This window comes from Pan troglodytes, chromosome 5 (genome assembly GCF_028858775.2).
Source record: "Pan troglodytes isolate AG18354 chromosome 5, NHGRI_mPanTro3-v2.0_pri, whole genome shotgun sequence".
In the NCBI taxonomy this organism is placed as follows: Eukaryota; Metazoa; Chordata; class Mammalia; order Primates; family Hominidae; genus Pan; species Pan troglodytes.
In genome coordinates this window covers 179150633-179172369 of record NC_072403.2, presented here as the reverse complement: position 1 = coordinate 179172369, position 21737 = coordinate 179150633, and the positions used below count along the sequence as shown (strand labels likewise).

The 21737-nt window shown below is 41.4% G+C and overlaps 1 protein-coding gene across 21 annotated transcripts in view; it reads right to left on the bottom strand.

Annotated features, from left to right (window-relative positions):
- Nucleotides 1–7048: 7048 nt before the first annotated feature.
- The window catches only part of CEP43 (centrosomal protein 43), a 53458-nt gene continuing 38769 nt past the window's right edge, over nt 7049–21737 (bottom strand). For 12 of the 21 annotated variants that reach the window (XR_001718906.4, XR_010158251.1, XR_001718908.4 and 9 more), the window contains one exon: nt 17386–19908. Coding sequence is in view for 13 of the 21 variants with exons in the window: in XM_054686489.2 (XP_054542464.1) it covers nt 19834–19908 (75 nt within the window). In the remaining 8 variants the exon portion in view is untranslated. Of the gene's footprint in view, nt 7449–9448; nt 9544–17385; nt 19909–21737 lie in introns of those variants that run through there. The other 9 variants (XR_001718909.4, XR_001718907.4, XR_010158250.1 and 6 more) reach the window with 3 other exon arrangements.

Genomic DNA, 21737 nt, shown 5'->3' with positions numbered 1-21737 from the left:
ACCCCAACTCCATGAAGACAGGAACTCTTACGCTCAGGACCCCTTTGGATCTTTCCCTATGTACCTCTTCATCTGGCCGTTTATTTGCATACTTAACAATATGGTAAATAAACTGTTTCCCCTGAGTTCTGTGGGCTGGTCTAGCAAATGATTGACCACAAGGAGCGGGGGGTGATGAAAATTCCCGATTTGGAGCCAGTTGGTCAGAAATGTAGAAGAACTGGAAGTTGTGATTAAAATTTGAAGTGGGACATTCTTGTGGGACTGGGCCCTTAACCTGTGGGTTTTGACACTAACTCTAGGTAGTCAGTGTCAGAATTAAATTGAATTGCTGGACACCTAGTTGGCATCCAGCGAGTTGGAGAATTGGTTGCTGGTGTGAAAACAAAAACATGTATTTAGTGCCAGAAGTGTTAGGAGTAAAAATAATTCATCATATTACATCTACATACGATGCATACATTGGAAACCCCAACAGATATTGTAATTGTTGATTTCAACCATCAAATTATAATCATTTTTAAAACCCAAGAGAACAGTCTTATATTTCGTTATATAACTACCATTTCTGATGTTTAATGTTTTTCTCTGATAACACATCTCTTTTGACTGAAAAACTTTCTTTAGCAGTTTTTTAGAAAAGACCTCCTACCAATGGATTTTCTTTCTTTTCCTTAATTTGGGAATATCTTGATTTCACCTTCATTTCTGGAAGACATTGTCCCTGGATACAGAATTCTAGCTGATAGTTCCTTTGTTTCAGCACTTCCTTCTGGTCTTCATGATTTCTAATGAGAAATCAGCATCCCTTTGAATCCTTGTTTCTCTAATAAGTAATGAATTATTTTACTGTGGCTGTTCTCAAAACTTTTTTTGTCTAGTTTTCAGTAGTTTGATCCTGATGTATCTAGACGTGGATTTATTTGGATTTATCCTGTTTGGGGGTGCTGAGGTTCTTGAATCTGTAGGTTTAAGCGTTTCTGCTAGATTTGGAAAGTTCTTATCCATTATTTCTTTAAATATTTCTTCTGTACTCATTCTTTCTCATCTCCTCCTAGTATTCCAATAATACAAATGCTAAGCCTTTTGGTAGTAATCCAAAATTATCTGGTTCTGTTCATTTTTTTTAGTTTTCTTTCTCTGTTGTTCAATTGGATAATTTTGTTGGTGTGTCTTCAAGTTAGCTGACTCATTCCTCTTTTATCTTTGTTGTGTTTTTGAACCTGTCAACTAAAAATACAATTCTAAACCCTGCGACCGACTGAATGGACTCCCTCTCTTGGCCAAAGGCATTCCAAAAAATCCTGAAAATGTAGTTCAGGCCATGATGTGAAGGGGGAGTGGCGGGGCAGGGGGACATGCCTCATTATACTCTCCTCCCTTTGAAGTTCTGGCACAGCTGACTGGCATTAACAATAAAATAGAGCCTTTTTTTTTTTTTTTTTTTTTTTTTTTTTTTGAGGCAGAGTTTCACTCTTGCTGCCCAGGCTGGAGTGCAATGGCGCAATCTCGGCTCACTGCAACCTCCACCTCCCGGGTTCAAGTGATACCCTGCTTCAGCCTCCCAAGTAACTGGAATTACAGGCGCCCACCACCACACAGGGCTAATTTTTGTATTTGTAGTAGAGACAGGGTTTCACCATGTTGACCAGGCTGGTCTTAAACTCCTGACCTCAGGTGATCCGCCTGCCTCAGCCTCCCAAAGTACTGGGATTACAGGCATGAGCCACCGTACCCAGGCAAAACAGAGACCTTAAGAATAACAAAATAGGCTCTTTGTACCAGTAAGATACCAAATTCCACATCACATGACATAGCAGGCTATGAAATAAATCAAAAATATTTTACTCCAGAAATCAAAAAATATTTTACTCCAAAATATATTTCTTCAACGTATTTTGAAGTGGGCCTGTAAACTGTCTCTTGCAAAGACGAGAAACATCTTTATGAGGCCATTTCATTCCTTTACTTTCTGTACCAAGTCCCCTTCCCTTTCCAGTCTTTTTTTGATCCAGAGAGATTTAACTAAGAGCCTGGCAACTTTTAAAGTCTGATGATCTGTTGTCTCTGAAGCCTGCTATCTGGAGGCTTCATCTACATAACAAGAATCTTGGCTTCCACAACCCACCTTACCGTAACCCCAAACATTTATTTCTGCTGACTTCAACTCATTAGGCTCTTTCAGCCAATTGCCAATCAGGAAATCTTTGAATCTACCTATGACCTGGAAGCCTCCCACTCCACTTTGAGATGTCCCTCCTTTCTGGGCTGAACCAATGTAAACCTTATATGTACTGATTTATGTCTTTGCCTGTAATTTCTGTCTCCCTAAAATGTACCAAATCAAGCTGTAACCCAACCACCTTGGGCACATGTTCTCAGGATCTCCTGCGGCTGTGTCATGGGTCATGGTCCCTCACATCTGGCTCAGAATAAACCTCTTCAAATATTTTACAGAGTTTGGCTCTTTTTATCAACAAATCCATCCAGTGAGAATCTATTCCATTTATTGAATTTTTAGTTCCAATTTCCACTTAGTTTTCTTGATGTCTTCTCTCTTTGCTGAGAATGTCCTGGCACACATTTAGCCTGATATTTTATGATTCTTAGAAAATGGAAAATATATGCTAATTGAGGTGTAAGTTAAAATCTCAGTGACTAAGCACACTAGAACCTTCTTACACACATAAAAACCCAATCATCTAATCAGCTTTTCTGAGGAGGAGAATCTGCTCCACACAGTAATTCAGCACCCAGGCTCTTTCCCACTCCTGGTTCCCCCGTTCTCTATGGACTAAGGGTAACCCAAAGGTCACAAACAAGTTAACAGCTGGGAAACAGCAGCCTTGGGAGGCTTCATGCAGGACATTTTCTTCTCTCCTATGGCAACAGCTGAAGTATTAAACAATAACTGATATTTAGGATGATGACCCTGATTAATAAAAGGTCTTAAGTCATTAAAAAGTTAAATCATTAAAGAATAATTATGAAGTGTACTAATGAATGTACTTGCATTTTAAATATGTATTCAATAATAAAGTTTCCAAATATTTCATTTAAGAAGAAAATTCAATTAATGAGAGCACCCGTCTCTGAGTCAGCTCATTAACCAGGGTTTTTTACTTTATCCAAGTATGAGTGGGCACTGACAGACAAGCACATCCACAGTATGGTTGCTGTTACATAATAGTACACACTCTCAGTGCACACATTAGCTCTGAAACCACAGAAGTCAAACCACAGTGGAAAATTCAGCTACCCTGGAGAGAAATGGCAAGATAATCTTCTGCAAGGCTTCCTATTCTGGTCTGCACTCTATGGTGGCCTATATTTCTACTACTTCTTCAAGCCCACACAATTAAGGAAAAGTTATTAATTCTGAAAATATATATATGTTCTCAAATGCTCATGAGAACATATGGTATATTAAATAGTGTCTGCAATACTATGGTTTGTAGAAAACAATTAGGAATCCTGGAAGTTAGAGCTTGAGAATATACAGCTTGGCTCTATATTCCATCTCACAGGAAGGCTTTAAGTATTATCAAGATAATTTAAATATTTCATATAACTTAAGGTTTTGCGGCCGGCTGCAGTGGCTCATGCCTGTAATCCCAGCAGTTTGGGAGGCCGACGCAGGCAGATCACTTGAGGTCAGGAGTTCGAGACTAGCCTGGCCAACATACTGAAATCCCATCTCTACTAAAAATATAAAAATTAGCCAGGTGTGGTGGCACATGCCTGTAGTCCCAGCTACTCAGGAGGCTGAGGCAGGAGAATCGCTTGAACCCAGGAGGCAGAGGTTGCAGTTGGCTGAGATCATGCCACTGCACTCCAGCCTGGGCGACAGAGTAAGATTCTGTCTAAAAAAAAAAAATTTTTTTTTAATGTATATATATAGGGAGAGAGCTCCTTTTTCAATACACAAATAAATCTCTGAGAATTCTGAAAATCTTCAACTCAGTTTTAGAAAATTATTTAGGTTGGGAAGTAAACATCACCTATAAAAATAATCTGTTAAGCATTCATTTCTGTATATATTATGCTTTCTATATATTATGCATATACAGTCAGCCCTTGTATCCATGGGTTCTGCATCTGTGGATTCAACCAATCATAGACCAAGATATTTTAAAAGAATAAAACAAAAGGTGATACAACAATAAAAAAATACAAGTTAAAAAACAATAAACAACTATTTACATAGCATTTACATTGTATTAGATATCATAATAGAGATTTAAAGTACACAGGAGGATTTGCATAGGTTATATGCAAATATGATGCCATTTCATATGAGAGACTTGGTATCCTCAGGCGTCCTGGTACCAAGCCCCATGGGTACTCAGGAATAACTGTATTCCATATGTATTACAGTATTCTCAGAACTAGGATGTGGAACGTCTACAGGATTTTATTCAGTCCTGAAGCAAGCACCTTACAAGAAGAGATTATTTTTTCCACACCAGTGCAGTTGAGAATATTTCCTCCCAGGAGGCGTCTGTGACTAATAAATACAGTAAAGTCAATCACTGATAGAAGTGATAAGGGTATTGTGTGTGGTGGTGACACATGAATGCCATGGCAGCAATATCGGTCGATAGCCCCTTCTGATAAGAGCAGCCAAAAAACCCCAATTATTGCAATGAGGGCAGAAATCCATTACTGTTCGCTTTCTTTCCCCTTGGGAGCACTGACTCGCAGTGGGCTCACCCCCACCATGTCCAGCGTGTCCTCTCCTGCCCTTCCTCCTCCCCTGTCTCCAGCTCCTCCTCTCCTTGTTGAACTTTCTCCTCCTGGCCCTGGATTCTGTCTTTCACATTCTGTTGGGCTCTGCCACTTTCCGTCTCCATCTTCACTTCACCTCGAGAAATCAACCAAATCATTGTTCTTGTAAAGTTGCTCATTTAAACACTATTTTCCTCTAAAAACCTATATTTTTTTCCAAGTCTTCTAAGCCCTCAACTTATTTCCTCAGTAGAAAAATAAATGTAGGCCGGGCGCAGTGGCTCACGCCTGCAATCCCAGCACTTTAGGAGGCCAAGACAGGCAGGATCACCTGAGATCAGGTGTTTGAGACCAGCCTGGCCAACACGGTGAAACCCTGCCTCTACTAAAAATACAAAAATTAGCTAGACACGGTAGTGCAACTGTAGTCCCGGCTACTCAGGAGGCTGAGGCAGGAGAATCACATGAACCTGGGAAGCAGAGGCTGCAGTGAGGCGAGATCGCGCCACTGCACTCCAGCCTGGGTGACAGAGCAAGACTATGTTTCAAAAAAAAAAGAAAGAAAAGAAAGAAAAATAAATGAAAGGCTTTCCACTGTTTCTTAGGAGATGCATTGCCAAATATTTTTCTAAGCCCATGGCAATGTTTTTTGTTTCTCTTTTTCAAAGAGGTGGAAATAGCTGCTGATAAACCACTCCCACAACTCAAGTGGTTTGACTTGAAAATATGAGCTGGATAAATGACCTATTTTTTCTTTTTGCTACTAGTAGTTATTTTATGTAGATGATCTGATTTAAATACCGACCTAGAAGTAGAAAAACAAAGTAGTTTTAGCATTTTGGGAGAGGAGGTGCTTTTAAGATATAATTTTAGTCATCACTTTCACTGACTTTGAACACAGCTTCCCTAGACATGAGCAGGCACGCTTATCTTCTAACAGAGGCCTGAACGGTCTGCCAGAGCATCAGGATTTGATGTTACCTCAGAACACGTTCAGCTGGCAACACAGAGGTCCCACTGGTCTTCTCTAGAAAGCTTTGCTTTCCTTCCCAGGTGATCACACCATCCAGGCAGCTTGCTCACTGCAGTCCTAACTGAGGCCAGCCACTCGGTGGAAATGGACAGTTTCTAAAGTGCCAGAAAGCTGGGGCTGGGAGAACTTAGTCCAGTAGCTTTCCCTAAACCAGCTGTTTAAGGAGAATTGCTCTTTGTAAATCTTAGGGGAAAAGTGCTGTTCCTCTCCCTGTCCACAGCCCCCTGAAACACCCTGAGAGCCCTGGGGCTCCAACAGCCCAGAGTGGAAACAATGAGAAACAGTTCCGCTCCCGCTGGTGAAAGGTGGAGCCCGGGGAAGCCAACCAGGCTGCCAGCGAGTGGCATGGCAGGATCCGGAACCCTAGGATTCCGACCATGGCCCACAGTACTTCCCTTTAGATAAGACCACCTCTTATTTCCCATGAGCACTCATTCGTTCATGGACTGTGTTTATTTGCTATTGCACCTAAAACATAGATGTGTGCAAACTGACAAACTGTTTTTCCAAAGGCTCATTTTAACACCTATTCTGACTTAGCACTTAAAACTCAGAATGTTCCCATTTCTAGGGAATGTCTAGACTTTAAGAAATCACCATTTAATTTTAAGGTAATGTATGGGTCAATGAAGCCCAGCAGACATTCATTAACTATTATCAATTATAGAACATATGCCTCCTCCATTGATACAGAGTACAACAAAACAAAGTTTCTCAAGCTTCAGTTTTTGAAAGGTTACATTTCAAAAGTTCCCTGGTATGTCAGTGGGTTATGTACATCTCTCTATAGGAATATGTGTGCTAAAATGTAGAAAACAGGGTCCAGGCCGGGCGTGGTGGTTCATGCCTGTAATCCCAGTGCTTCGGGAGGTTGAGGTGGGTGGATCACCTGAGGTCAGGAGTTCAAGACCAGCCTGGCCAACATGGCAAAAGCCGTCTCTACTAAAAATACAAAAATTAGCCAGGCGTGGTGGTGGGCACCAGTAATCCCAGCTATTCGGGAAGCTGAGGCATGAGAATCACTTGAACCCGGAAAGCAGGGTTGGAGTGAGCCAAGATCGTGCTACTGCACTCCACCCTGAGGGACAGGGCAACATTCTGTCAAAAAAAAAAAAAAAGAAAGAAAGAATAAAAAAAGAAAATGGAGTCCAAACTCCAAAAGCATATTCATCTTCCAATGTACAAGTGTACTTCTACTTCCTGCTCTGAGGCTTTGCAGAACATACATCCTTAGAACTTATCATCCTGTACATGTTCACATTTTTTAAAAGATCGCAGACAGCCATGAAAGGTTTGTGCATAAAATTTATTTAATTTCAACTGAACAAAACCCAGATTGTAGGAAACTGCAGTAAGTGGAACAGTATTTGACTATCGCAATGAAGTCTGTCATGAAAACTATGAGTACGTGGAGCCATTTTGAAATCCGCACAATCGAGAAGTTCTGCCTCCAGTATAGGGTCACCTGGTGAAAGGCAAGGAATGTCCTCCAGGATACACTGCTCTAATAAGATGCAGGGAAGACGGGGATTTCATCTTCCAAAGAGTTGTCACTGGGAATTCACAAAGGCCCCTGGAAATAAGCTCAGGGTATCCACTAAAGGAGGTGGAGCCCCCTTTCACACACTTTTCCTTCCTCTTCCTTCCTTCCTGCACGCCCTATTTCCCTCACTTCCAGTCTCAGGTTCTTTAAAAAACATAAAAGTATATAAATAAGTATAATAATATTCTTGGGCTTGTAACATATACAGAGGTAGTAAGTATAACAATAATAGCACAAAAAACAAGTGAAGAGGACCTAGAGCTATAAAGAAGAAATGTGTTTCTATCTCACTGGACATAAGTTAGTATAAACTTAAGTAGATTCTGATAAACTGAGAAGGAGATTGTGAGCCATCAAGCATTCATTAAGGAAATACGTAAAAATATAGTTAAAAATAATTTAAGAAATTAAGTTGTTAAACTAGAAAATACTTAATGCAAAAGAAAGCAAAGAAGAAGAAGCAAAGCCACAAAAACACGAGACATATAGAAAACAAAAATTAAAATTGCAGACACAAATCCAGCCATATCAATAGTAACGCTAAAAATGAATGAATTAAACAATCCAATCAAAAGAACTAAAAATTATCCAACTATATGCTATCTACAGGAGACAAACTTTAGATTCAAAGATATAAATAGGCTAAAAGAAAAAGGTATCATACAAATTGCCACAGTAAGAGCAAGAATAGCTATGCTAATATCAAACAAAATAGACTTTAAGTCAAACAGACAAAAAATACTAGAGATAAAAAGGAATATTTTACAATGATAATAGTGTATTTTACAGTGATTACAATACCAATCCATCAGGAAGATATAACAATTATAAATATGTATGCACCTAACAACAGAGTTCCAAAATATAAGAAGCAGAACATGACAGAACTAAAGGAATAAATACATAATTTAACAATAAAAGTTTCAGATTTTGAAACTGCCTTTGTAAATTTTAACAGTGAGAAAATTATAACAGTGAAAGAGATCTGATCTAACCAACTCCATCTTGACTTTAATCTCCAAATTGCCCTTGGTCATTCCTGGGCATGGGCCAAGCTAACTTTGGGACAAATGATTATAGTTTATAGTTTAGATGATAATAGCCCTGCCCCCCAAAATTAAACTGCCTTTGTAAAACTAATGAAAGGCTACCAGGTTAGGAGGAAGTGAGGGGCCTGAATTCTGCTAAGATATAGGTGTAAAGATTACCACCTATTTTTTACAGAGGTCACAAGATTTGCAACTTTCCCAATTACTATAAATAACTTGACTATTGTAGAACCTAACATTTGAGATGACTTTCCAGGCTTTTGCATTTCTGACAACCAGATGGCCCTACGTGAACCTGTACCTCTTGAATTCTTGGCTCAACTGGTCCTCTGGCCCCCACCCAGAAGCTGACTTAGTACACAAGAAACATTTAGTTTCTTAGTACACAAACCCCTGCCCATCAAACTATCTTTGAAAAGACCTAGCCTCCAAATTTTTGTGGAGGCTGATTTGAATAATAATAAAACTCCAGTCTCTTGTTTAGCCAGTTCTACGTGTATTAAACTCTTTCTCTATTGCAATTTCCCTGTCCTCATAAATCGGCTCTATCTGGGCAGCAGGCAAAATGAACCTGTCAGAAACTTACAAATCCAATGTCTCATTTTCTTTCCTTTTTTTTTTTTTTTTTTCTTTTTTGAGTCTCACTCTGTCACCCAGACTGGAGTGCAGTGGCATGATCTCAGCTCACTGCAAACTCTGACTCCAGGGTTCAAGCAATTCCCCTGCCTCAGCCTCCCAAGTAGATGGGACTATAGGCGGGCACGCACTGCCACACCTGACTAATTTTTGTATTTTTAGTAGAGACAGGAGTTCTCCATGTTAGCCACTCTGGTCTTGAACCCCTGACCTCAAGTGATCTGCTGGTCTTGGCCTCCCAAAGTGCTGGGATTACAGGCGTGAGCCACCACGCCTGGCCAATGCCCCATTTTCAATGATGGATAGAACAACTAATAGTAAGATCAACAAGGAAATAAAAGACGTGAACGACACAATAACGAGACCTAAAAAACACCTGTATTAGTCCGTTCTCACACTGCTCTGAAGAAATAGCTGCAACTTGATAATTTATAAAGGAAAGAGGTTTAATTGACTCACAGTTCAGCATGGCTGGGGAGGCCTCATGAAAGTTACACTCATGGCAGAAGGCAAAGGAGAAGCAAGGCACCTTCTTCACAGTGTGGCAGGACAGCCTGAGTGCAAGCAGGGGAAATGCCAGATGCTTATAAAACCATCAGACCTTGTGAGACTCACTATCATGAAAACAGAGTAGGGAAAACCACCCTCATGATCCAATTACCTCCACCTGGTCCCACCCTTGACACATGGAGATTATGGGGATTACAAGTCAAGATGAGATTTTGAGTGGGGACACAGCGAAACCATATCAACATCTATAGAACAGTTTACCCAACAACAGCAGAATAGATATTAATATTTTTAAGTGCACATAAGACATGCTCCAAATGCAAATCTAAACCACAAGAGATACAATGTCACACCTGCCAGAATGTCTATATCTAAAAAGAGAGAGAATAAGGAGTATTCGTGATGATGTGGAGAAACTGGAAGCTTCATGCATTGCTGGTAGGGATATAAAATGGTGCAGCTGCTTTGGAAAACAATTTAGCAATTCTTCAAAACACCAAACATAGAGTTATTATATTACCCAGAGGCTCCACTTTTATGTACTCAAGAGAAAATAAAGCATATTATATATCTACACAAACACTGCATATGAATGTGCTTAGCACTGTTATTCACAACAGCAGAAAAAGTGGAAACAACCCAAATGTCCATCAACCAATGAATGGATAAAGTGTGGTCAATCCCTACAATGGAGTATTGTTAGGAAACAAAAATAAATGAAGTACTGACAAATGCTACAACACAGATGACTCTTGAAAACATTATGCTAAGTGAAACAAGCCAGTCATAAAAGGCAACATAGTGTATAATTCCGTTTATATGTAATGTCCAGAAGAGGCAACTCTGAAGAGACAGGAAGTGGTTGCCAGACAGGGAGCTGAGAGGAATGGCGGAGCATAGGGAGTTACTGCCAATGGATACAAGGTTTCTTTTTGGGGTGAATTTTTCAAAATTTACTGTGGTAATTGTTTTATAGCACTTGAAGTTCATAAAATTTAGAGTTGCCTTCTTTTCGAAAGTGAATACAAAAGTATATAAAATTACCTGTGAATGAGGAACAAATCCCAACAAATCACAAATTTTAAAAATCTGACAAATACCACAAACGTCACAAAATCCAGAAAACTAAGATATCTATAACTGCCTGGCATGGCTTTTTGATACATCTGTGCTACATTAAACAGCAAACGTTCTATATGACTTTTCCATAGGACAATGATTTTAAAAATATCTTTCAACAGAGATAAAAAATCAGTTTACTCTGTTGATCAAAAATGATTTTTAATTCTTGAGAGGTTTTAAGGGTTTCATCAGTCTTTACAATCCCTTTTTTAAAATGTCATGAAAGTACTAGAATTGTCACATTTCTGGAAATCTTTTTCAAGTTCTTTTTCCACATATGAGTTTAGAGGCTATTTCACACTTTCAGTGACTAAGAACATTGAGTGATGTACATGCTCTTTTAATGACATTCATTAACCAATTTTTCATTAATGTCATCATAATGGCATATTACAGTTTTATGTTATTTACATCAATATTTTGTGTCAAATCAGTAATAATTTGAATATTTTTACCATGTATTTGCATGGTGTCTTCCCCTTCAGTAATTGCACTGTCAAATCATAGAAGAGCTCCTCATGATCTCTGGGCAACAAGGAATTTATGAAACACTGTTTTGATATAATTTGAAAGATAGTTTGTTACAATTAGTTCTTTTTTCTGAGATAGGGTCTTACTCTGTCACCCAGGCTGTAGTGCAGTGATGCAATCTCAGTTCACTGCAGCCTCAACCTCCCTGGCTCAAGCAAACCTCCTGCAATCCTCCTGCCTCAGCCTCCCGAGTAGCTGGGACCACAGGCATGTGCCATCATGCCCGGCTAATCTTTGCATTTTTTTGTAGAGACAGGGTTTCACCGTATTGCCCAGAATGGTCTCAAACTCCTGAGCTCAAATGATCCTCCTGCATCAGTCTCCTCAATAGCTAGGACTACAGGCACAGGCCACGATGCCTAGCTAATTTTTATATTTTTTGTAGAGATAGGGGTCTTACTATGTTGCCCAGGCTAGTCTCAAACTCCTGAGCTCAAGCAATCTGCCCGCCTTGGCCTCCGTAAGTGCTGGGATTACAGGTGTGAGCCACCACACCTGCCTACAGTTCAGTTTTAATGTCCAGATGATTTCTAATGTTGGATCACTCATCTTTATCATGCAGATATCTAAAAGCAGAGCTAAATAAAGATGCTCATCGTGTGAGTTAAAGCTTGTCTGTTATTCCTAGGCACCACAGTCTGTGGTATACTAAGAATTGTTGTTTTTCTAGTCTCATAATTCTCTTGTGAACGAAATGAAAATGCAGGTTTTCGTGAAAATCCTTTTCAGTGTAAACACTTACGGCATCCACCGTGAGGTTCCTCTGAGTGGTAGTGGAGTCAAGACCAGAAATCCATGGTTTCTGATTCTGTGTCTCATGTTCTTACCACATACCGCTAACAGGGATATGAGAAAAAAGCTGCCAGGTCATAAAAATACATCACAGTAGCTCGGCACGGGGCGAGAACTTTGAGGAGGAAGTGACATCTGAATTAGGTTTTGAAAGGGGAACAGATATTCATCAGAAACTGAACAATCATCCGAAAAGTATTCTCTCTTCTCCTTACTCTCAACATCTAGTTAAGACACTAAGTCCTGTGAATCTTACCTTCTTAATAAAAATAGTATTTACTGAGTACTAGTGACTTGCCAAGAACAATGCTAAGCTCTCTGCAGGCATTACTTAAGACCAGGGCAGCCCTGTAAGGGAAGGAAGTATTTAATCTCCTTTACAGATGAGAAAACTGAGAATACTGATATTAAATAACTTGCCCAACATCACTCAGCCAAGTTGCCCATCCAGGCTTCTAACCACTGTAGTGGAGTTGCATGATTTACATTCAATTACTCTGCTTTTCCGTTTTCCTGCACGTGCCTGCTGCCCCCACAGCACCTCCCTGCCAGTAGGGGACCCCTCCTGTCTAGGGTGGCCTGTGCTCTTCCCTCGTGATTCTATGAAGGCTGCCAATCATGGGCAGACCCCATCAGCCCATCAGTTTTTCAGGTCCCAATGTTCAAATATCGCATTGAACATCCCCTCCCTGAAGAAGGTTTGCTCACACCTTTACATCCCCATGCAGAGCACACAGGCATTCTCCCAGCCAGGTTTCCACATGGACACTGCAGGCAGCACCCCCTATTCAGCACATGCTGGACAGCCAAGTGCTTCCATGGTCCCCACTCCTAGGGGTCACAGATTGGGCTCCCCAGGAAGTGGACTCTGACCCCCAGAGATTGAGTTTCCTGCCAGGAGTTTATCAAAAGTGCCCCAGAAATCAACGCCTGCTGGAAGCTAGAATTGCAAGAGTAACTTGCCAGGCAAGCTCTCAGGGAGCTCTGGAGCCAGAATGGACTCAGGCTGAGATGGCCGGGCCTCTTACCCTGAGGCAGAATGGTCGTTGGATGGAGCCCCCTGAGAGGGCCTGGCCTTGGTGACATAGGTCTCTACAGTGGAGGCCATCCCTGGAGAGGCCATGAGAATGCCCACAGCAGCCAACAAAGCCCTTCACTGAAAAGGGATGTGATGGCACATCACAGGATGGGGCCACCTCTGCATCTGCAGGTGGAGTGGACAGAAGAAATCAGCCAACTGCTTGTTGAAATGTACGGAGTGTTAATTTGCATAAGCAGTTCTAATTTAGAAATTAGGCTAAGAAATTCCATTTCCAAGCCTGTAGTTTAACTCCAGAAACACATCTTCTGCCAGAACTTACTACAAACAGGTTTCGGTTTGCAGGAACAAATGGCTGTCTTCATTCTTTCCCTTCCTTCCTTCCTCCCTCCATTTTTCCCTTCCTCCATTCCATTTTCCTTCCCTTTCTTCCTTTCTCCTTCTCTCCCTCCCTCCCTTCCTTCCTTCCTCTTTCTTTCTTTCTAGTGTGATGGATATTTTCTTGGAAATGTGTGTTAAATAAGTTGGGGTAGATCAAATAAGTGAACCCTGCAATAAATCATGACAAATAAAAATATTGGAGAATGTAATTCACGCTCAGATATGATCTGCCATATATACCTAACCTCTATAAATGTAATTAATATATAATTAATATATTGACACATAATAGTGTATGTTAAAATGTAAAGAGAAAACTAGAGGGAAACGTGAAGTTCCAACACTTACCAGCAGGGAGAGCACTGCCCCTTGCTGGAGCAATGCCCGCAGCAGGGATGAACCCATGAGAGCTGCTAGAAAAGGCCTGGCACTGGGGCAGTAGGGGTGCTGGGGCAGGAGAGGCGCATGGGCAGTAGGGGTGCTGGGCAGGAGGGGATGTGCAGGATGAAGCATGCTTCATTCATTAAAAATTTTCCTTTCAGAAAGCTACTAGTGCTTTAGAAACCACAAAGGATTTCAAACAAAGTATGATTAAGAGGTATATCCAATAGTCTGGCAACTTATAAAACATGCCAAAATCGTTTTTTCGTTGTTGTTGTTGTTGTTGTTGTTTGTTGTTGTTGTTGTTGTTGTTTTTGAGACGGAGTCTCGCTCTGTCACCCAGGCTGGAGTGCAGGGGCGTGATCTGGGCTCACTGCAAGCTCCACCTCCTGGGTTCACGCCATTCTCCTGCCTCAGCCTCCCGAGTAGCTGGGACTGCAGGCACCCACCATCGCGCCCAGCTCATTTTTTTTCTGTATTTTTAGTAGAGATGGGTTTTCACCATGTTAGCCAGGATGGTCTCGATCTCCTGACCTCGTGATCCGCCTGCCTCGGCCTCCCAAAGTGCTGGGATTACAGGCGTGAGCCACCGTGCCCGGCCCAAAATTGGTTTTTAAAGAAAATACAGGGCTGGGTACAGTGGCTCATGCCTGTAATCCCAGCACTTTGGGAGGCTGGGCCGCGGCGGGGCGGGGAGGGGTGCGGATCACCATAGGTCAGGAGTTCAAGACCAGCCTGGCCAACATGGTGAGATCCCATGTCTACTAAAAATACAAAAAAATTCGCCGGTCATGGTGAAACACATCTGTAATCCCAGCTACTCGGGAGGCTGAGGCAGGAGAATCGCTTGAACCTGGGAGGCAGAGGTTGCAGTGAGCCGAGCTAGTACCACTGCACTCCAGCCTGGCAACAGAGTGACTCAGTCTCAAAAAAAAAAAAAAGAAAGAAAAAAAAATACAAGTGTCTGAAAATTTAATATTTACGGAAAAAAGTTTCATCATCAAATCTGATGATTCTATAAACTACCAAAAACAAACCTCCAGCTAAAACCGCAGAATGACTGGCCTCCTACACACCACTGTCCACGCTCCTCCATGCAGTACCTCCTGCCTCCACCCAGCCCACTAAGCTCAGGCCCCAGGCATGCCCTCTCCTCTTCCCCGGTTCTTGGGAAGCCGGTCTGGTGTGCAGAGGGCAAACCTTGCCCAGTGCTGCTGTTAAACTAGCAGGCAGCGAAGTGGCCAAGCACAGCATGTGCTAGAAGCGGGGCAGGAGTTGGGAGTGCGGCCCCTCCTCCCAGGGCTGTAGCAGAGCACACGTTTCTGCAGGCAGGGCCACAACGCAAAGTCGGATGACACGAGGGGCCAGCTCGACCTTACCTTGTTCGGGGGTTCATTTTCTAAGGGCAGCAAGATTCATTTTTAAAAACATGTATCAGGGCATAAATTTCACATTCAAAAACGCTGTCCCTCCTACCTCAGAGGCCTTGCTGTTTCCTTCTGTCTGCCACTCTCATTCACCCAGTGCACACCCAGGTTTCCTTGAACCTGAGGACACTTTTCCAGTCTGACTTCCTCGGGGAAACTTTGTCAGCCTGGAGTCCTCTGGCCAAGTCTCTTGGCTCATCTTGTCATCTTGGTCTTCTTGCTAAACATAAAGATTTCTTTGAAATTGCCTTTGAGCTTACTGATTTTGGGTCATCCCATTATTCAGCCCTGCTACTGAATTATCTTAGGCCAACAATTTTTTAGTCAAAAATCATTTTTATTATAACCTCTTTCATACAGCCTCTTTTAGATTCAAATGTTACCTCAAATCTCGGAGTGGCATAATCAGGTTTGTCTTAATCCATTCAGGTTCCTAAAGTACCTTGGACTGGATAATTTATAAAGAATGGAAGTGTAGTGCTCACAGCTCAGATGGCTGGAAGTCCAAGGTCAAGGCACCGGCAGGTTCACCATCTGGGAGGGCCTGTTTCCTCATAGGCAACACCTCCTCACTGTGTCCTCACACGCTGGAAGGGGCAAAGCAGCTCTCCCGGGCCTCCTATAAGGGCGCTAATGATCTCATCAACTTCCAGAGGCCCTACCTAATTCCATCCTATGTGGGATTAGGTTTCGACATACACATTTTGGGGGACACATTCAGTCCTTCACAGGTTTTTGTTCTTAAATTATCTCGTTTCCTGATTACATTTTCTTCAAGATCAGTTCTTTGTTCATCTGTCTTTCATGACATACTATTCATTTTCCTTAAATGTCAGATGCTTGTTGAACGTGTGGAACTCTGAACGCAGCATTAGGACAACTCACAAAGGTAGCTGCCCTGGATTTCCTCCCCAAACATGTCCCTTCCTAGAGCAGGAAGACTAGGCCGGGCGCCGTGACTCACACCTGTATTCCCAGCACTTTGGGAGGCTGAGGAGGGTGGATCACCTGAGGTCAGGAGTTTGAGACCAGCCTGGCCAACATGGTGAAATCCCGTCTCTACAAAAAAATTATAAAAATTAGCTGGGCATGGTGGCAGGCACCTGTAATCTCAGCTACTTGGGAGGCTGAGGCAGGAGAATCACTTGAACCCAGGAGGCAGGGGTTGCAGTGAGCCGAGATTGCCCCATGGCACTCCAGCCTGGGCAACAAGAACAAAACTCCACCTCAAAAAAAAAAAAAGAGAACAGGGACACTGGGAGCACGGACTGCTCGGAGGGCAGGGGTGAGACTAGCACCCATGGACAGAGAACTGATGGCGGGAATCCTCTCCACCCAATGCCACAGGAGGGCTCCAACTTGGGCTGGGTGTGTTTTTCTCCAGGAAGAGCTACCTCTCCTGTCCTGCCCCCCTCCCATGTCCTTCACGAACCAACACCACAGCAGAGCCACACAGAGGGCACCTCCTTCAGAGGCCCTGCTCCAGCTGAGCTTGGTGGGTGGGGCAAATTCACAGGACGGCCTTCTCCTGAACCAGATTCCCTTCCTGCAGACTAGAACCTAGGGACCTCTCCAGGTTTAGGGTAAGGACAGCTTTCCCCTCAGATTTTGTAGATTGTCCCAGCTGCCTAGCCAGAAACCACATTCTCCAGGCCCCATGTCAGTGCTCAAGCCTGTTTACAGCCCCAAAGATGCCGAGCTCATACTAGGGGACAAATGTTGTGCCAGGTACACAGCAGTTTAAAAGAAAATCCCTGTTCTCATGAGCTCATAGTTAAAAACACACACACACACACACACACACACACACAAAATAAGCAAGACCATTTCAGAGTATGCTGAGATGAATAAAATAAAAGGGGTAAATAAATGCAAGTGGTGGGGCAGGGACAGGGAGGAGAATGGACATCTCCCTTAGGTCTGGAAGCGTCTTTGAACATGAGACTGAAATAAACCAGCTTCATGCAGTTCTAGGGGAAGGACATTCCAGACAAGGAGGGGCAAATATCACACCTTGAGACAGGAAGGGCTTTGGCAAGCTCAGGTGCAGAGGCTGTGCGGCAGTGGGCTGGCACAGCTCTGGTGCATGGGCAGGAGAGGGAAGTAAGGAAGGGAGGAAGAGCTGTGGGCAAGCATGAGGCAGGGACTAATGGCATCTACACAACTGCCCACAGGTTGTTATCCAACACAAAGTATAAAAGCACAACCGAATATCAACAAAGAGAATAAATGCTTTTTATTCATTTGTAGTTATCAATAAAATGAAAGACCTAGCATTTTTAAAACTCCACTGTAAAACACAGGTTACCATAAAAATGTATTTAATGGGTTAATATTTCAATATTTAAACAGAAAACACTCATCACATGCAAAACCTGTCACTTCGCATCTTCAAGTTTCATAAGTTGATAATACCTAATCAAAAAGTACATGTGAAAAGAAAGCTTTTTCATAGTTGAACTTTAAGTCATTCAAAATTATTCAATAAAATGGATGTAGTACTGGCCAGGTGCGGTGGTTCACGCCTGTAATCCCGGCACTTTAGGAGGCTAAGGCAGGAACGAGGTCAGGAGTTCAAGACCAGCCTGACCAACATGGTGAAACCCCATCTCTACTAAAAATACAAAAATTAGCCGGGCGTGGTGGTGTGCACCTGTAATCCCAGCTACTCAGGAGGCTGAAGCAGGAGAATCGCTTGAACCCAGGAGGCGGAGGTTGCAGTGAGCCGAGATCGCATCACTGTACTCCAGTCTGAGTGACACAGTGAGACTCCGTCCCCCCCGCCCCCTGCAAAAAAAAGATGTATGTGATGTATGTAGTGCTGACAGAAAAGTTTCATATTTGGCATATTTCTTTTACCCTCCCAAATATTATCAAAAGGTCTGATTCTCTGCGTAACAGAAAAGTGACAAATTTCAGTTGCTACTGTTCGAAAGTTTCATAAATTTAAAAAGCCACATCCTGCTATGCTTTCAAATCATTTCACTGAAACCTAGTTCCTATCAAATATTAAAAATAAATCATACATGTGATCCAGATTCCAGGGGACCAGAACTATAGTGCTTTTAGAAAGTGACTGTTTACAGAGATGACTTACAAAGAAATGCATTTTATGACAACCACACTGGGGGACTGCAACAAGATTACATCTGCACGTGGTGCTGTTTACTAAGACATGAAGAGCTGAAGGAGACTGAGATAGCAGCTCACAGACGGAGGGCAGAAATACACAGGGCTTCCAGGCTGTACCGGCCCAGTTTATGTCCTACTTCCTCTTGATGTTTACAGCTCAGCTTCACTTAAATTTTAAAAAGCCAGATTTTGTTACACAGCCTTAATCCTTACATTTTCATTTCCTCTACATTTTAGAGCCCAAGGAGTAATTTCTGTAATATTTAGGCTAATATGAAATGAGAAACTGGCATTACACAAGTCATGCAGTCTGCTCACTTAACCGAGATCAATGCATTAGGTCTAATTTGCTCCTTTTACTAATAAAGGTAACTTGTAGTAAAAAGCCGCAACTTAACTGAAATTATAAAGTGCAAAAACAGCACAATCCTAGCTTTACTTATATATAAATATGCATGCATCACTTTCTACTGTTTTTTCTACTTGCGCATTTTAAAATACTTTAGTATTATAAACATCCGTGACCTACATAATAGCAATAATGCTTTAACCGTATAAATGAGACTGTGGAAATTCTATTATTGGCTCTATTTTTAAGGGTTACAATGAAATTATGTACAGTATATAAAGCTTGTCAAACTGAACATGGTCTTAGGCCATTACTACTATTTCATTCCAATTTGGATTTTAATACAATTAACTTACAGATCTGAAATAAAAGCACTGCTTAATGGTTTCAGATGCATTTTGGTACTGAATATGTTTCAAGGAATCTTTACAAATAATAAATTATAATGAAGAGAACCTACGACTAAAGCTGCTTACATGGATAACAGGAGGAATGACGATTGCAAATGTTATGTTATTGACAATTCTATGAATTAAAACTCATAACCACTTCTAGATTTCTTTAAAACAAGCAAAACTAAATAGCACACACAAGAGTACTTTAATATAACCTTAATGGTCTAACAAACCTTCCAAATGGAAGGAAATACAAAATAAAGTTGACACATCAAATTTAACTTATACTAATATACTTCAGCATTACAAATTTACCAAGTCATTTTGCCAACTATGTGTAGAACCACCTAATATCAAAATATACTATGGTGGGTAAGCTCTGATTCCAGAGGGCTAAAGCCAAGGTTTTCAAAGATCACACGTACCAGCAGCCACACACACAAAGGGTTGCGCGATCCTACGGCTTTATTGACACCCTTCATCATGCTCTTAACACTGATGTTTTCATGGGTTCCTTCCCTGTAATGAAACTGAGTGTAGATAATCAATTTCCATAAAGAAATGTACAGTTAAATTAAGAATATTAAATCTTCCACACATGGGCTCAAATAGGAAGTATTTTGTTTAGTAAAATGAAAATTACTTTTAAAAAATATCTGCAGTGTTTTTGAAATGCAAGGCACCAATAGAGAGCAGACATTCCAGCTGAATGATTGTCTGGGAAAAAAAAAATGGAACCGGTCAGTCCTCTGTCCTTGTTAATTAGAATACTTCCTTCTTTGTGTCTATGCAACATCTTCCAGATAATCCGCAACATCACTGAGCTGGGATACAGTCAGATCTTGTGTGAGGTCATCAAGCTTTGTTGTTCAAAAGAAAGAAAATAATTAAGTGTCAGAATGTGAGTAGTCTTAAGTTATTTTAAAAAATCAAAACCACAATGAGATACCACCTTACTCCTGCAAGAATGGCCATAATCAAAAAATCAAAAAATAATATAAATGTCGGTGAAGATGTGGTGAAAAGGGAACACTTTTACACTGTTGGTGGGAATGTAAACTAGTACAACCACTATGGAAAACAGCGTGGAGATTCCTTAAAGAACTAAAAGTAGAACTACTGTTTGATCCACCAATCCCACTACTGGGTATCTACCCAGAGGAAAAGAAGTCATTATATGAAAAAGATACTTGCACACGCATGTTTACAGCAGCACAATTCCGAATTGCAAAAACATGAAACCCAGCCCAAATGCCCATCCATCAACAATTGGATAAAGACATTGTGGTATATACATACCATGGAATACTACTCAGCCATAAAAAGGAACAAATAGGCCAGGCGCAGTGGCTCATGCCTGCAATCCCAACCCTTTGGGAAGCTGAGGCAGGCGGATCACCTGAGGTCAGGAGTTCAAGACCAGCCTGGCCAACATGGTGAAACCCTGTCTCTACAAAAATACAAAAATTAGCCAGACAATATAGCGGGTGCCTGTAGTCCCAGCTACTTGGGAGGCTGAGGCGGGAGAATCGCTTGAACCCAGGAGGCAGAGGTTGGAGTGAGCCGAAATTGCACCACTGCACTCCAGCTTGGGTGACAGAGCGAGACTCCGACTCAAAAAAAAAAAGTAACAAAATAATGGAATTTGCAGCAACCTGGATGGAATTGGAGACCATTATTCTAAGTGAAGTAACTCAGGAATGGAAAACCAAACATCACATCTTCTCATTAATAAGCAGGAGCTAAGTTATGAGGATGCAATGGCATAAGAATGATACAATGGACTTTGGGGACTCCAGAGAAAGAATGAGAGGAGGGTGAGGGATAAAAGGCTCAAATTGGGCCCGGTGTGTACTGCTAGGGTGATGGGTGCACCAAAATCTCACAAATCACCACTAAAGAACTCATTCATGCAACCAAACACCACCTGTTCCCCCAAAACCTATGGAAATAAGAAATAAAAAACTAAAAATTAAAAAAACTGTTGCTGTAATTAAAGTATTACTTTATACTTCATAAACCAACTCATATTTAAAGCTGTGTTGAGAAGCGATTTGCCTAAAATCATGTCTACTAAGTTAGTACAATCTTTAGAGCCCAATGTTTTATGATTATTCTCAAATATTTCAAGTGAAAATTTAAAATAAAACACATCTTAGACATTATTCCAATTTAATCTAAGAAACAAATTAGTGAAAAACTGTATTAAACTTCTTTACCTGAGCATAGTCCCAATGTATGATTCTGTTCACAGGAAGTATCACTCTATGAATTGCTAACTCTAAAACCATAATTTACCCACGTTAAATTTCACGAAAATTCATTAAAATGTATAATTTGGAAACTATCCCTTCTTATGTTTTCATATGACGGTATAGAACGTTAAGTTTCTAACATCAAACTCGACATGGTGTGACACACTTTAACACTGTGCCACCTGAAGCCAGATCATGAGTCCTTTTGGAGGCTGAAGTGAAAACAGAAGGGCAGACAGGACGGCCCATGGAGTCTCAAGACTCCCAGCCCCGGGTTCACAAAGTGTTGTAAGAAACGACTCATTTTTACTTCTGTTTAAACTACTTGTAAACTAGAAAGTTAACCTATTAGCCAACTTATATCTATTCATTTGTATAAACAACTCATGATAATGGAGAAAGGAAATATTAATAGATATGTAAGCATAATGCAG